Raw genomic sequence first — 17503 nt, 5'->3', positions numbered from 1 at the left:
AATAATAGTAAGTGTAGCATAAAAAACACCAGACTGAAAATAATGAATCCCTTCCATGTCTGTCTGTAGATTTGGCATACACAAGTACTAAACATGATTCTAATACAAATTATGGAAACCCCATTTCTAACCCAGTCACTTTACAGAGAAGCCTTTTAAAAATAAAATAAAATTTAAAAATAAAATACTTTTTCTAATTGTTGATGGGCTTTTATTTTTATTTATTTATACGTGGTTCTGAGAATTGAACCCAGTACTTCACACATGCTAAGCAAGCGTTGTACCACTAAGCCACAACCCCAGCCCATCAGAATCCCTTTTTGGGGGTGAATTTTTGCTTATCTATTGTAATTTATCTTTTCTGTTATTTCATTCGATATAGTCAATGGCCTAAGTTATATTAAAAAAGAGACCAAATCTTGTCCTTCTTCCACAAATCAATAAGGAAACAATGTTTTGGAAAAAAAAAATTGTTCTCACTGTTAAATTGGGTTCAATTACCAACAGTTAGGGCTTATATTTCTCTTTCTGTTCTACTTCTGAACTAGTCATCATCACCTGTTACCAATTCAAGAAGTTGTCATTGCTTGTCATTGCATGTCATTGATAGATAGGGAGGAAGACACCCAGTGAACAATTCAACCCTTGTAGTAAGAAGCTATGTCTCTTTAGAAGACAAATTGAAAAGCACTCTGGTACCGGCTTTTAAAGGCAAATACTGCTAGATAATTTAGGGTGAAACTGTCTAGTCATCTGTCATGACAAAGGCATATTTTAAGGAACAATGAATTGCAAGAACCATTGCAAGATCCACAGTGACAAGGTCAGAATTTCTTTAGTACTCACTATGTTTGGAAGGTTTTAGTAGCACAGTGTAAACCCTAAAACAGCTGCCTGGAGAATGGTTAATTGTGTGATTCATGAGCCACCCCTTCCAGCTCTCACTGTTTTTCCTTGCATTTGGATCCTTTCAAGGAATACTTAATTTAAAATATCACTTTACAACTATAACATCTCTTTCTATTTTATTTTACAAAGGACGCATTTGGTTGTATCCAAAATAACAAAACCTCAAGATCAAATATTATCTCCATCTCAAATACCAATACAACAAAATGTATTTTACCCATTAAAACATTAGTTAAAGATTTTGTTTTAAATTATTATCTTCATAATAATATCTTTTGATGAATTATTATCTTCTGTTTTAAATGTTTTATCAATTTCTTAATTTCTTTCCCCCTACACAACTGTCCATTTACTAACATGCATAAATGTCTGGTCAAGTTCACATGTCCTACCCTGTCATCAATTTCCTCTCAGTAGGGGAAACATTTTAGTAATCTATTATTTAGGATCTGGTAAAAGGACATAATTAAAACTCAATCATGGGCTACTGAGGACTCCGCAGTAATTGCTGTTTGAGCTTATGTATCAGCAAATTTGCAGCAGAAACCCATGTTTTCTCTTTTTTACTGTCTTCATCTATCTCCCAGTATTTCTTCAGTTTTAGAGAAGTTTTATATTTTTTTCATTCCATATAGCAATCTCCCTGTATTCTTTCAAATCATGAATTCAATAAACAAAACAAAAATAGAGAAGTGTGATTACAACAAATTACATCTATTTCATACATTGCAACACCATTTTTTTCTATGGAAAAAATTTTTTAAATCCTGTAAAAATTGAAAATTCATAATTTGAACAAATTTCCCTTTGGTACCTGAAAACTAACAGAAAGAAATTTAATCCATATGACTCTTTATTGCTTACAATTAAAATTGTGTTACAGTGCCTGAAGTAAGAAGAAATTATACTTCAAGAAGTGAATTAAAAGGGGTTCTAAGAAACTTTTTTAAAAATGTTAATACAACAGAATGTCCATGGAATGCATCTCTTTCCGTAGCATGTTTACAAGAGAAGAGAAAACAATTTCTGTTAATTATTTATTAATATTAAAATATTGATGAGCTTTATCTAAGAGTAATGGGCTTCTAGCTGGTGCACTGGGTTGAACTGTGCTGAAATTTAGCCAGCATGAGGGGCGTGTATTAAAAGAGCAGAACAAATGACTTAACAGGGACCTAAAAGCAGCAATCAGAAAAGGTTCATTTAACATAGAGATGGCACAAGCTTCGAGCAATTGCCTCTACTTAAGTAAGTGTGGAATTACAAAAGGTTATTTATTACAGTCCAACAGGGGCCTGCAGCTTGCTCAAAGGCCTTTGAAGAATTTCAACAGTTATAAAGTCTTGCTTAGTGCACAAGCAGTAAAACTTGGGCAGACCCCCAAAACAGCCTGCAAAGCTTTTATTAAAAGGTTAATACAACCCTTGTCACAATTCTTGTTTGAAAGGAATTATTTTCTCTCTCCCCCTTTTTTAAAGGAGAGATACCATACCTGGTTATTTTCCCACAGGTCTGAAATGTATTTTAATGATTTTGAAAAATGAACCAGTTTCTTGATGTATGGAATTAAATGTAGGACTTTATGGGTTTAAAAGGAAAGTGTTCCAATGCTAAGTTTCTTTGAAATACTCTGCAAGCATACATCAAAAAGTTATGCTACTAATGGATTTGCTTCAGCAGAAAAACTAGTGGAATTTCTCCATTGTTTGTAAAAGAGGCAAAATTTGGTTCCAAGGACATTGGTGACTTCGATTTTCTCATTAACAATTGGATAATAAATTGATTTTTATAAGTATAGACTTAGAAAATACAGTGAAATAAAGTGAAAATAGTTTATCTTTTGCTTTAAAGCAACTTTAGAGTAAACCACAAGGATGGGGGATTGAGACCAATGTGGGAACTAAAACAGAAGAGTATTGAGTAGATGAAAAGTAGAGATGAAAGTTAAATAACTTTAGTTGGCATAAAAAGGATAGTAATTGCAAAAATGAGAATAATAAATAAATTTAAAATTAGAATAAGAAAATAAATTTACTGGCTGAGCCTGGTGGCACACATCTATATTCCCAGTGGCTCAAGAGGCAGGATGATTGCCAGTTCAAAGACAGCCTCACAAAAGCAAGGCGCTAAACAACTCAGAGAGACTTTGTCTTTAAAAAAAAATACAAAATAGGGCAGGAGTTATTGCTCAATAGTCAAGTGCACCTGAGTTCAATCCTCAATACCCACTCCAAAAAATTAAAAATAAATTTATTTTTCCACCCCAAAAACAAAACCTACATTTTTATTTTGCAAAAGATTAAGTCCTCATTTCCAGACCATTAGGGTAACAACACTTTAATTAGAAAAGAGTGTCAGCATCTTAGAAATAATCGGAACAAGTGGATGGGAATTTTATTGATATAGATTCTAATTCAAGTGGTACAAGTCACAATTGAGGAATGAAAGCTTTACTTTAAAGTGATACATAAAGGTAAAAAGCATTTATACATAGGATCAGTTTGAAATGCAAATATCATCATGTGATAGTCATAGAAAGATCAAGTCAATAAATATGAAACCTATACTGTTAGTTCTTTGGAGATTGTAAATACATAATCTTCAAACATGCTTGATTTGCAAAAAATGTGTAACATAATTGGTTCTCAATCAATGAAAATAATTTGACAGTTAATGTATAAAAATCCATGAGCTTTTCTTTTGTATTTAAAATTTGGTTTGCTATATTCCATTAGGGCCAAGTGCTACCATACTCCAGTGAGGCATTTCACTTGATTGGTAAACAAGATTGAGGTTGAAAACTCAAAGTACATAGATAGTATGCATTTTTCTTTTGGATGGAAGAATTTGAAATAGAAATCACTTAAAATATATTTAATCTTTAGTTTGAAATGAAGATGATCCTATTATATCTGACCTACACTGCTGCTTTCTATTTATATTTCATATTTTTTATAATAGGCAACAAACCATAGCAAATGTTGCCATTATCCAATCAAGATATCTCAAAATATATTTATATATTCATAACACATAGCAATAATTTCATTGAATTTCTTATTAAATGTTTAAGCAATTAAAATTCAAAATATAAAATAGTTTTCTTAAATATGTTTTTATTCATGAAATATTTTTGTCAGAAGTCAAAATCTACTGTAATATACCCTAAGTCATATCTATTTCACAATACAACAAATATTATTATTACCTATGGATACCCTGGGACTCCTTGTGCATAATGGATTCCAGTCCTCTTACAGAGTTGCATATGAAAATGTTATCAATGAGCTGAGGAATCTGGCATTAATAACTTCGCAACATTATAACAAATAGGTAGTCCTAATGTTTTGTTATTTTTTTAATATATCAAATATATTTCATTGCTTACATTATAGTAGCAGATTGAAAACATCTGCTCACTTGCCACTAGTCAACCAGCAGAAGAAAATCTCAGCTCATTTTCCATAGGCTTGAATGCACTAGGGCTAAAATCCAGCTGCTGGGGCTGGATATAGGGCTAGATTAATACTCAAGGGTCTTGGAAATGGAAATAATGCTTTCTTGCCAAAGATTAGACCAATGATAGATTCCATTTGCTGGTTCCCGTCTCTCTTTCTACTCTTATTCACCATGCTTCCCAGCCCATAATCTTGCTTTCTCCAACTTTTCCTCCCCTCCTCTCTTTTTCAGCTCCATCACCTGTCATGATAATCAAGAAAGATCGAACATCCAGAAACAGCATCTCTCTATCCTGGCAAGAACCTGAACATCCTAATGGGATCATATTGGACTATGAAGTCAAATACTATGAAAAGGTGGGGAAACAATGTTATGTGGTTGAGTTGTATAGGGAATGAGCTTATTTTCTCATAATGAGCTGTGCTCTTGAAAAGAAAGCACTGACATTGGTAGTAGGAGCTATGTTGTATTCTTGTCATATGACCTCTTTGATTTATAGGAACAGAGGCATTTAGAAACCACTTTGTCAGATACTCGATATTCTACAACAATAAACAACATCAAAGATATCACTACCAAACATAAGCCAGTTTATTTTGACAATAGACAGGACATTTATGTTCATTCACACTGAGAAGCCTATTCCACTAACAATTTTGTAATGATTATTTAGTCTCCTGATTAAATATTCCTTATTTAATTGACTCAAGCTTCATTTTATGACCTTCATAGTCACACGATTTTCATTTAATACAGAGAGTAGCATTGGAATGAATAAAAAAAAAAAACACTGCACTACTTAACTGATCACGAAAACGTTTCCTGAGTCTGTAGAGGAAAATATAGAAAGTGAGGTGGATGAGTAAGTATGCTTCACATCATAAAATTGGTTCAATAATATAATTATAAAAATGAGCACAGGGTTATTTATACATAGAATTTAGATTGTGATATTTCATCACTTTAACACTTATTTCTCCCTAGTTTTAAATTATGGCAAAGTTTGAAAGCAAGATATATTTCAACTTTATCATGAAAACTGGTTCACTTTATAGCTGCTAATGTGAACAGAACACATTTGTGTACTTGTTGCCTTTTATAAAGTATTTTAAAGTGAATTTTTAAAAAAAGTTGGGCAATTATGTAGCTATATATATGTAGATGCAACTTATGTATACAGGACATTTCTGCATGCATTATTTAAAATTCAGCAGTGTGATCATATTATAAAAGTTGGTAAATAGGAATTTTTATAAAATGAAAAATTGAGAGATAGTGACATTAGATGAATTCCCCACAGCCCCTCTCAAAATTTATTAGGATTAGGTTTATGTTTTGAACCCTGACAGTCATGATTCCTCATTTAGTATGTTTCTGTGATTGTGTACCTGCTTCAACATGAGAATGGATAGTTAGAAGTATGAGGGTTATTAGAATGACAGTTGTCAAAGGGCATAATGCATAAATATACTTTTGTGTTAAGTAGTTATATCCTTTACTGAGTCAATGTAGTTCACAAATATAATGCTATTCTTTTCATACACCTCTCTATAAGAAAAAGGTATTCTCTTTTTATCAAAATAAGGTGAGACTTAAGAAACTTTATTTTGCCATAATCACAGTACAGTAATCCACTATGGTAAAGCCCATCACTCTTGTGACTGTGATCTCCTATTTTTAAAAGTGTAACAAGGAATAGTGAGCCAATTTAAGAATACATGTTTTATTGTTGATTCAAGAAAATTAATTTTGTGCCTTTATTCAGACTAGATAACTAAACTAGTATGACACCTTTAAATCTAAGATGCTAAGTCCAAAATACAATTGACTTCTTTTTATATATTTTGCCAACATAAAAATTTAACTTCTTTCAAACTCTACCAACAGAGTCAAATATACATTATGCAATCAATGCAAGACAAAAATAATTGAATCTATTGATTATTTCCTAAGTTTTTAAAAACATGATGCTTGCATACATGTGATATTACCTTAAATATGTGTATATAAATACTTGTTTGTAGCATAGAAACATGAATTTAAAAATTATTCCCAAATTCATATTTGGGGTTTGGAAATATTATGAATGCTTTACTGGAATTTTAGTTTCTTAAGATCCAGATTTCTTGAATGCTTAATTGTCTCAAAAATGATGGACACAGTCTGCTTCTAGGTATTTCCTCAATACTTTTTTTAAATTAATAAAATAATTATTTATGCCAAAGAAATACATTCAACTCTTCATTATTTAATATAATAACTCAAATGCTATCTAATACTTAACCAGCATCTCTAGCTAAAGAGTGTAATTAATTAATTATCATTTTCATGTATGGTAGAGAAAAAATAAATTCAGCGCAAATTCAATTTTTGTAAACAGGACTTTACACAAAAGAAACATTACTATTAATGTGGAATGTGAATCTCCTAGAAGAAATCCTTTTGGGGCACTATTTTGATAATTCACTCAGAAGATATTTGTCTCTACTAAATGGCAATGACTTACACAAAATACAAAAGAAACTGAGGAAATTAGAACCACATATAAAATTTTGACTTTATGTTTAATATTTTTATATTAATAAAAATATTTTCTATTCGAGGTTCAGTATGATGTTCTTATTAGGTGTAATTCATCAGGATATTTTCTTCTTTGTAAGTTTTTTCTTGGAATTAGTTTGAAACTTTCTCACAGCTTTGACTTCAAGGAGAATGTATTTTCTCTCACATATTCAGGAACAAGTAAGAATGAAAACTAACTTTTCCAGTTTTATGTGGAGAGCACAAATCATAACCTCCAAATTAGGAAGTCTATAAATATTATTATCTTAAATATTTCCCGCCTTGCACCCAAAGAGTGAAATAATTGACATAACTTTTTCATGCATCATATGCTCTATTTAAAATATTAAAAAATCAAATGAGTGTTTCATTTTTTATCATGCAATAGCATTATAATGAAGGTTTCATATTAACATGATTTATTTTCTTACTTCAAAGCAGGAACAAGAGACAAGTTATACCATTTTGAGGGCAAGAGGCACAAATGTCACAATCAGTAGCCTCAAGCCTGATACTACATATGTATTCCAAATTCGAGCCCGAACAGCAGCTGGATATGGGACCAACAGCCGAAAGTTCGAGTTTGAAACAAGCCCAGACTGTATGTATTATTTCAATTTCATGTATGGGGGAGGATTATTACCCAAAGTGTTTGCTATTGTATTCTTACTTTCTAAATTTTCACCTAGTATGATAAATTGAAAGTATCTTGCTTGGGACTTTAGGAATTTGCAGAGATGTGTGTTATATTTGTGTGGGTTGGTATCTGTGTTCTTGTTCTCTTTTACAAATCAAACTTATTTTAATGTGTGGAATGATTCTGGTTGTCTGTTAGCCATAACTTCCTCTTGAGGAACTTTGTTTAATATAATAACATACTTCTAGCACCTATCAATCTAGATGTTCCAAGTTCATTTCATGATTCAGTTAACCACAGACAAGAAACTTGATGATCCATGAGGATCTTAATTTTGTTTTTATCCTTATCACATCCACTTATGTATAACTTAGGGAATAAGGAATTTTTAAAATGTATTTTATCTCTTCATTCATATTCACAAGCAATCATGATATTCTGTCCAGTTGATCCCAACTTTGGCTAATGAATTTGGCTAAAACAAAGATTTCCTTCCTTTACATGAATTTACTCAATATTTAAAAAACACTCTGCTAAAATATAATTTCCAGAAGGTGATATCATAACTGTGCTGATAATTTGAAATAAATACAAGCTAGATATTTTATTTAACTAGTTAATGAAGAGACTAAATATGAAATTAAGACTGATTTAAAGCAAAATTAGAACAGATGCATATACATATGTATGTACATATTTGTGCATGTGTGTGTGTGTGTGTGTGTTTAGGAATAAACCAATTAACTCTAGTGAACAAGTGTTATTTTAATTGTAATATTGTAATAAGAAAAATCATATACAGTACTAATACTTTTCTTCCATTGTAATTCACAGTTATAAACTAGCCTAGAGAAAGATGGACACCCTTTAGAACAGGTAATCCTGAAAGGGTCTAGGAATGCCCAAAACATTATTGAAGAAAAATTTAGTCATGCCTTTTGACCATCCTAACTTATGATTTTTATGGTACCTATATTTTCTATTTTCTAAATATTTTGTTCCTGACATAAAAATCACATTATTATTGATAATAATTTTATATGTAGTAGAATTGACCATAAATCATAAAAACCGTTTGTTAATAAAATATTTTATGACATTCCCTTAGTCAAATAAGAATGCTGCTTACAGCAAAGAGTTGTATTAACTTCTGCAAGGTTTTGAGATTCTAATGCTTTTGTACATCTTAAGTTCAGAGCAAAATTGTAACAGTTCTACTTAGAGGAGAGCTGCTGCCCACAGACACACATATCTACCCATAAAGACCTCTCCTAACTCCTAGGATGAAATAAGCAAAGAGAAACCACTCTGGAGACACTCGATACAAAATGCAGTATGGTGTAGAAATCCATGAAAAGATTCAAAATAAGTTAAAAATTTTAGATGACTGGATAATCAAATGTAATTGCAATGTGACTTTAGTCATTCTAAGGTTTTTTTTTTTTTTTTGCAAATTTAAGTGATGCAAAGAAAGATCCTCCTGTTGAAATGACTATAAATTGACTTTCAAACTTATAAAAGAATATTTGGATTAACAGTAACAACAAAACCCATATTTAATTTACTAAAAAAATTCCAAATCACAGTTGAAAAAGCAAATATTTACGATATCTTATTATATAAATGACACATATTGATGAGTAAGAGAATCAGATCACCATTTCATAAACATTTAGTATGTTCATGAATATTTTGGAACCCCCATCTAATTTTGTATGATATTAATTAGAACTCCATGCTATATGATGATTTGCAAAATCAACAACAAATTCCAATCTATTCCATATTTGCCACAGACATTGCTGAGTAGCATTCATGCATAGAAGACTTCTCTTAAAGCTTAGTGTCTGAGGCTTAAGAAATTGACAATTTTTACAGGATTGCGATGTAGCTCAGTAGTTACATCACTTCCGTAGGTAGTGAGAAGTCCTGGGTTTAATCATCAGCACTGAAGGAAAAAAAAAAGTAGCTGATTTAAATCCTGTAGGGTTGTAGATTTTCACCACTTTTTATTCTTGAAAAACTTACATTGAGTAAGAGAGAGGGAAGGGAAAAGAGGATAGGAAAAAAAAAACTTGAACTCTTCCACTTCAACCTTTCTATTTATAAAAATAACTGTGAGTTGCACATTTGATTTGTTTTTATCCCCAAGGGCTGAGGATGGATCCCAAGGGCTTGCTCACACTGGGCACACACACTACCTCTGAGCTCCATCCTCAGCCCTATAGTTTGATTTTTGTAACAAATCGATTTACTTTTACTACTTCACCATAGAATTCTTCCAGACTTTAAGCAGAAATGAAAGAGCGGGGGGGGAGCATTTAGTCTTAGTGGAAGAAAAACAAAAATTAAGCTTCACTCTCTTATTTTAAAATCAAAGTGATGATATTCATAAAAATTCTAAAGCTTTGTTTTATGATAATAGTTTAAAAATGTAAAAGTCATTTGGATTTCTTTATCAATTTTTTTCTTTTTTCCCTCTGGTTTTTATTTTTAAAAATTAAGTGAAAAGTTCTCATATATAACACAAATATTTCTTAAGTAGACCATAATGGATCTTGAGTTAGCATTTAGATAACATTTTCTGATCTTGGTTTATTGGAAAGATATGGAGGCCCATTGGAGTGCATATTTTAAGTGCTTTAAAATATCTTATTTGTTGAATGTCAGCACTTATCATCAATCATCTTTATACAGATGAGGAAACTGAGGCATAACTAGGTTAAATAAGCCTCCCACAGTCTCATGGTTGGTGGGTAATTGATCTGTTTCTAGAGCCTGTGCATTTATATGGCAGGATATGAACCGTTTTCATAAACATTTCATTTGATCCTGTTCTGTAAACTATTCAGATACTTTCCTTTTATGCATGATGTAAGACAGAGTTGTGTGTTTTTCCAAGCTTGCATAGCTTAGTAAATGAGGGCAATGAAACTAAAATCTCCAAGTTTGGAGTCCAGATCCAGTGCTACACCCTCACATGCTAAGAGGCAACACTAATACTCACAAAAAAGCACAGAGTTCAGAAGTACAGAAGGATTTTCCTAGAATGAATACAGCTCCTACCAAAACAAGAAGAACAGTATGACATGTAGAAAAGCAGACAGACCAATTATGTAGAAACCCTTAGTGGGCAGAACCTGAATCCAAGATGTATGCTTTATACCAAAGAAAGCAGTGAAAGATGTAGAAGGAGCAAGAATTTTGGAAGTGATTTGCATTTAGGATGACCTTGGAAATCACTTCCTTGCATCAGTTTCCCTACCTGGAAATTGGGGAAAATCATACATGTCACTCCATGAGGTTTAAATGTTGGTTAAATTAATTATCATTTATAAAGTAGTTAAAATAGTACCTGATACAGTGATCATTCAGTGTGTATGTGGAGTGTGTGTCTGTGTGTCTGTAAAAGAGAGTTCATTTTTTTTGCAGCTACAACAGAATACCTATGGTTTGGTAATTTATACAAAAAATAGGAGTTTATTTATAACAGTTCTTGAAGCTAGAAGTACACAATGGAGGCACTGAATCTGGTGCCTGGTGAAGGCCTTCGTGTTTCTCATGGTGGAGGGTGGAAGGGCAAGAAAAAAGCATACTCTCAAAAGCCCTTATAGTAGGTACCTTAATCCAACAATGAAGGCAGAGCCTTTGTGATCTAAGAACCTTTTATCAGGCCCAACTCCAAATGCTGCTGAAATATAGAATAAGATCTAACATAAATGTTTGCAGGGGGCTCCACAGCAGTGTGCATGTCAATGTTTTATGTTTTTGTAAGTATCTGTAATCTGAAAATTCAAAGAATTAAAGAACTCTGTGCAATAAAGTTGAGCTTTGGAATTAGAAGATTCTATTGGATGTTATTTTTAAATAAGATGAGCCCCAGGCACAATTAAATTAGGACTCCTAAATACCACAAAACTTCTTTTTTATTGTTGGTAAAGAATGAATATGAGCTGGACACAGGTCTGTAATCTCAGAGGCTCAAGAGGCTGTGGCAGGAGGGTCACGATTTCAAAGCCAGCCTCAGCAAAAAAGTAACTCAGAAAGACCCTGTCTCTAAATAAAATACAAATTAGGGCTGGGGGTGTGGTTCAGTGGTTGAGTATCACTGAATTCAATCCCCAGTACCAAGAAAAATTTTTAAAGTAAAAGGAATGAATATGCATCAACTTTTTCTCTTGGAAAATATTAATAGAGGACATTAAGGCAACCTGACAAAGAGACAATAGAATCTTTAAGTAGAGAGTTCTGTATATTAAAATACAGACTTTTATAAGAGATAGAGTACTGTTCTAAATTTTTCACCAGGGAAATTACATAATAACAATATGTAAGTTATTAAATACTTCCTATGTATCTGGCATTGTTCTAAATGTTTTAGTTGTATTCATTCATTTAATCCTCAAATAATCAAATCATGTCTCATAGCAAACAACTACCAATCTAGGCAATCTGGCTCATAAGAATGAACTTGTAACTACTCTTCTTGAGGGAGAGAAAGACAACAATATATATAGGATAGATTAAAATGAGAAGAGAGCAAGGTGTGGTGGCACATGCCTGTAATCCCAGGAATCTGGGAGGCTGGAGGCAGGAGGATCATAAATTCAAAGCCACCTCAGCAATTTAGCAAGATCCTGCCTCAAAATGAAAACAAAATTAAAGGGCTGGGGATATGGCTCAGCGTTCCTGAGTATCCAACTTGCTATCCTTCTGCCTCAGCCTCCCAAATTCCTGGGATTACAGGCATGCACCATGCCCTGCCAACACTTGCTAATTTTTGGAAAGTGTTACAGTGTACAAAATAAAAAGTGTGAGTTAAAGTAATCATTATATGTTATGGAGTCTCTTTGAAATACTGAGATGAGCTATTTTACAGACTATTCACACATCTATATCCAATAGAAGGGGATACATAGTTCAGATCCTCTGAGAAACAGATTCTATAATGGAATTTCAAGAGCAAGGGTTCTAGGGAGAGATGCACGGGAAATTACAAGGGGGTGGTGGACAAAGAGTCTCAGACTATGGTGGATGTCTGTCACCTATGAAAAAAAAAGAAGAAGAAGACCATAAGTTTTAGGTCATCCAAGACTACTTGCAAAATTTTATCTCAAAACAAAATTTGAAAAGAGCTGGGGATGTAACTCAGTGGTAGAGCACTTGCCTAGCAGGCATAAGGTCCTGGGTTAAACCCCTCACACTGAAAATTTAAAAAGAAAGAGTGAGTACCAGGAAGGAAGAGCTTCAGACTGCAGAGCAGTTCTTAGAGTCTCAGTAAAACTAATGGGGAGCCCCAGAGTGTAGATCATCCATTTGAGGAGTTTTGCATTGGGCAAGAATGGCTGGACTCTGGTTCTTTGTCCTTGCCCTGTCCATCATGGTCAGTTTGTAAAGGGCACCCTGGATCCTGAAGTGCAGCAGCTGGAATCTGTCTGCTCACTGCACTTTTGGCAGCAGGGATATCTGAGCAGACACTCTCCTGACTGCCACATTGGTGTAAACAAGAGTTTGCTAGTAGGACAGAATAAAGTGTTTGCAACAGTTTATATTATGGTGTGCCATCCTCTCACACTTGGAGCTCTTTTCTCAGATGCTTAGGAAAGTTCTAACAGCCTATCCACCCCATTTATTTTCTTGCGTCATTTTATTACTTCTAAAACCACCTGTTCGGAGAAAGTCTTCCAAATTTGGATGTGATCCAGTTAAAGATACAGGGTTGGTTCCTTGTGATGTGATGACAGTATTCAAGTGACTGACTCCTTTGCTGTTCTTTTGAGTATAATTTGTTCACATGTTTAATCAGCTTTTACCACAAAGACAACACATGTGAATATGAACATATGAAAGAGGTAGTTCCAGGAACTGCTTATGTTTTAGAAAGTCTATTGAGATTAGAATGCTTACTGAGGTTGTAGCAGCTGAGGCTAGGAATTTAGACAGAGAATTGAATCTAAATGGCTTTATATGCCTTGCTATGAAATTTTATCTGAAATTGATGGAAAATCATGCAGAGATTTTATGCACAGGAGTGATGTGTTCAAATTCATGGTTGAGAAGCAGTAATCAAGTAGCAAAGTAAAAGAGAAAAGACAGACAAATAGAGACCAATTGGGAATTTTAAATAATCATCCAGGAGAGAAATGGAGGTAGAAACTGAATATTTAAGAAGATTTTGTGATTCACTTGATGTAGAAGGATGAGAATAGGGAGATAACAAGGTGACTTCATATTTAAGGTCTAGATTCTTTATACTTGAAATGTTGTGGTCTGGCACAAACAGAATCAGTATCACCTGAGACATCATAAGAAATGTACAGTCTCAGTCCCCATTGCAGACTGACTGAATGAAAACTGGTTTTCTAAAAGATTTCTATATAGTTTGTACACATATGAAAGTTTGAGAAGCATTGTTCTGGATGAGGGGTCAGTAAATATTTTCTGTGATGAGCCAGGTAAATATTTTAGTCTTTGTGCACATAAGTCTCTGTTGCTGCTGCTCACTGTAGCATAAAATCATTCATACACAAGAAATTATGTGGCTGTGTATCAGTAAAACTTTGAGACAATAAAATTTGAATTTCAAAGAATTTTCAGGTCACAAAAGTTTGTTCTTTGCACTTTTAATAATCGTTAAAAAATGTAGAGTAATTCTAAGTTTGCAGCTAAAGTGACAGCATGTTAGTTTTGGCTCCTGGGCCATTTTTGCTGAGTTCTTCTCTCAGTGAATGAATGAGTAATGGGGCCACTTCAAAAGCTAAGCATGTGGGAGAGCTTGTTGGTGATAGGTGTTGAAGTCCATGAGTCAGGTATTACATTGCTCTTTTTTTTTTCTTTTCAATTTAGCTTCAATTTGTAACTGACAAATACTTTTTTTATAGTTATGGAGTACAATGTTATGTTTGGATAAGCGTACACACTGTGAAATGATTATATCAATCCACTTAGCATGCCTATCATTTCACATACTTGTCTCTTTTTTATAGTGAGAGCATTTAAAATCTTGAAATGTACAGTATGTTTTTATTAACTGTAGTCACTTTGCTCTGCAATAGGTTTTTGAAAACATAAAACATATTCTTTCTATCTAACTGGAGCTTTGTATACTTTGGTCAATTGGTCTCTATCCCCACCCCACAACCCTTCCCTGCCTCAGGAAGCCATGAATCCTCTCTACAAGTCTGACTTTTTTTTTTCTTTAATTCCTTACAAAAGTGAGATGTGAAGCATTTGTCTTCTGTTTCTAACTGATTTTAATTAGCACAGTGTTCTCTAGGCTCATCCGTATTGCTGCCAATGAAACACCACTTTTTAAACATCACATTTTATTGGGGGGAAAACAAGCTTAATTAGAAGGCTTTTATCATTTCCTACTGTTCCACTGGGACATTTCACCTGTTCTTTATATTCTTCTGATACCTTTTGGCTTATCCAACAAGTTTCTTGCTAATAAGGATAGAGAAAAGATGTGCAGCACCTTCCACACAGAAGGTATTCAGGTGGTGTCAATTGATGATGAAAGAGAGTATTTACTTCCTTATTCAATGCCTGTTTCATTTATTAATGAGGTAGAATAAATTTCAATCTAAATTATGGGAAATTTATTTATTTTTTACACTAAAGGAAAAATTCTGAAGTATCGAATCAAACATTAAAGAACATTTTAGGTAAAAGCAGAATACAGGGCCACATTGACAAGCTCTGCTGCATATGTCAGACATGATGTGATGATACCTGTCCATTTCTTCTTTTATTCTCTTCCCCTTACAGCTTTTTCCATCTCTGGTGAAAATAGCCAAGTGGTAATGATTGCCATTTCAGCAGCAGTGGCCATTATTCTCCTCACCGTCGTCATATATGTTTTGATTGGGAGGTGAGTTCTTGTCTCATTGACTGGGTTCTTTGATCATGCTTTCCTTGCTGCCCTTGATTGCTGTAAAATTTTGGTATGGTCAATAAAGTCTTTTATCAAATAGCAATGTTAGCATTTGTATTCTGGGTCTTTCCTTTTCTCCTCATTTTCTTTTTTCCTTTCCTCTTAGTTTTGATTTTCTTTTTTCCATTAATTCCTGTGCCTACTCTCCAAGCATACCACTTTTCTCTTTTGACCCCACTCCGAGTGTCTGCCTTCTTTTTCCAATTATCCCCTCCCACTTCAATAACCCTAGATTTCCTCGACACTTTCTCACCAAAAATACTGGCAGCACTACGTGGCACTAATCATTACCATTGGAGACTTCACCCTTCATTCATTCTAACAGTAGTTGTTAAAAAATACTATAAACACATTCTAAGGCCATTATAAAAACTGAGCTGGAGGAGCCTGCACAGCAGGGAAGCCACTCTCCATATCTCCTCATTAGGCAGCTTTCTAGGGTCCTCAGGAAAAGAGGCTTTCTACCTAGGATTTGGAGAATGTGAAGTCAATAAACTTTCACTAAAGCATTTAATTGTTTGAGGAAAAAGCTTTACTTTTTTTGTGCCTTGCATATTCTGATCATAGATAATCGTTTTTTAAAGCATTTTTTTTTCCTTATGTGTTCTGTTCCCTTGATTTACCTCTAGGTTCTGTGGCTATAACAAATCAAAACATGGTGCGGATGAAAAAAGACTTCACTTTGGGAATGGGCACTGTAAGTTTCTAAACTTGGTTTTGTTTTAGCATTTTAGTTTTAACAGTTGTTGATTTATAATTGGATAGCTTCCCCCTTGACAAAGAGAATTCAAAAGTAGTTTTATGGAAAAATAGAGTAAATTAAATTTATTTTAGAAGAAGGAAATTCATGGCTTTGCATTAAGCAATTTTTACATGGCTACATTTCAGCATACTTAAGTTAAAGTGAAGGGTAACCTGTGGTTTATATTCAAATAATGCACATGATGAGCAGTAAGAACTGTAGTCAGCTCTGCGTGGCTGAAATGCAAAGCATATCTTCAATTTCCTTATTACTAGTCCTTTGCTAAAATCTAAATGGAATATTTTTCTCTTCCTAACTGCCAAATAAATATAAACAACCTCTGTTTATGTGAAATGCTTTCGTTCATTTTATCAACCAACCAAGAAAGAGCTTGAGAATAAACTATTTATTTTGGAGTTATATGATATCCAACTGGTAGAAAAGCCAGCACTTTTCCACTTTTCCTCCTCATTTTAAACCAACCAATTTTGTGTATTTTAATATTCTCTAAAAGTAATACTCTTTTTAGGTAACTAAGTGTTTACATCAAAAAAAAAAAAAAAAAAGACTCATTTTCTTTTCCTTCTGGTGAAACAAATCGTTCCAGGTGTTTTGTTTTTCAGAACTATGGCTCCGCTCAGTGTGGCAATTACTAATCAGTGGCCTTAAAAGGAATAACATGTTCTTACAACAGGAAATTAGTACAGACTACACTCATGCTCATGTGCACTAAAATATCTCAATGCAGCTAATGTCGTCTTATAAGCATTTGCTGGCATTCACTATTGCCTCCTAAAATTACTTTCAGATCAACATGGTACTTCCTGTAAGCCTTTGGATTTATATCTAAAAAATGATAACTTTGGTTATAAACTAAGTTAAATTTGATTATTTGTTGCTAACATTTAGGATGCATGGGGTGGCTTAAAAAGGAAGTTAAAAAGAAAAAGAAGTATTTGCTAAAATGTAAAGTTGTGTGAGATGAAACAATGTAAGAGTTTGCAGAATCATTGTTTGTTTTTTCTATCCATTTCTTGCAATTATTATGGGAAAATCCACAAAAAAGCCAAAGTGCTATTATCTTAATATCAATGACACATCAATCCAAATTAGTTACATTATCAGTACAGAAGTCTTAGAAGAGTGCATAAACAAATTATAGAATACTTGTTTTCCATTTTTTTTTGTCCCCACTGGTCCAAAGAATCTATCACAATCCCCGTGCATAAATTAGAACAATTACATTCTTTGGAATTAA

General features: G+C 33.3%; 1 protein-coding gene across 1 annotated transcript in view; it reads left to right on the top strand.

Annotated features, from left to right (window-relative positions):
- Positions 1–17503, top strand: part of EPHA3 (EPH receptor A3) — a 352568-nt gene that overhangs the window by 260984 nt on the left and 74081 nt on the right. Inside the window, exons 6-9 of the mRNA XM_081300943.1 lie at positions 4600–4724; positions 7369–7531; positions 15338–15440; positions 16133–16200. Coding sequence (XP_081157069.1) covers positions 4600–4724; positions 7369–7531; positions 15338–15440; positions 16133–16200 — 459 coding nt within the window. The remainder of the gene's footprint in view (positions 1–4599; positions 4725–7368; positions 7532–15337; positions 15441–16132; positions 16201–17503) is intronic.

This window comes from Spermophilus citellus, assembly GCF_964194105.1.
Source record: "Spermophilus citellus genome assembly, chromosome: 7".
Taxonomy (NCBI): domain Eukaryota; kingdom Metazoa; phylum Chordata; class Mammalia; order Rodentia; family Sciuridae; genus Spermophilus; species Spermophilus citellus.
Note: the sequence above shows the minus strand (reverse complement) of the source record. Positions and strands in the feature narration are given on the sequence as shown.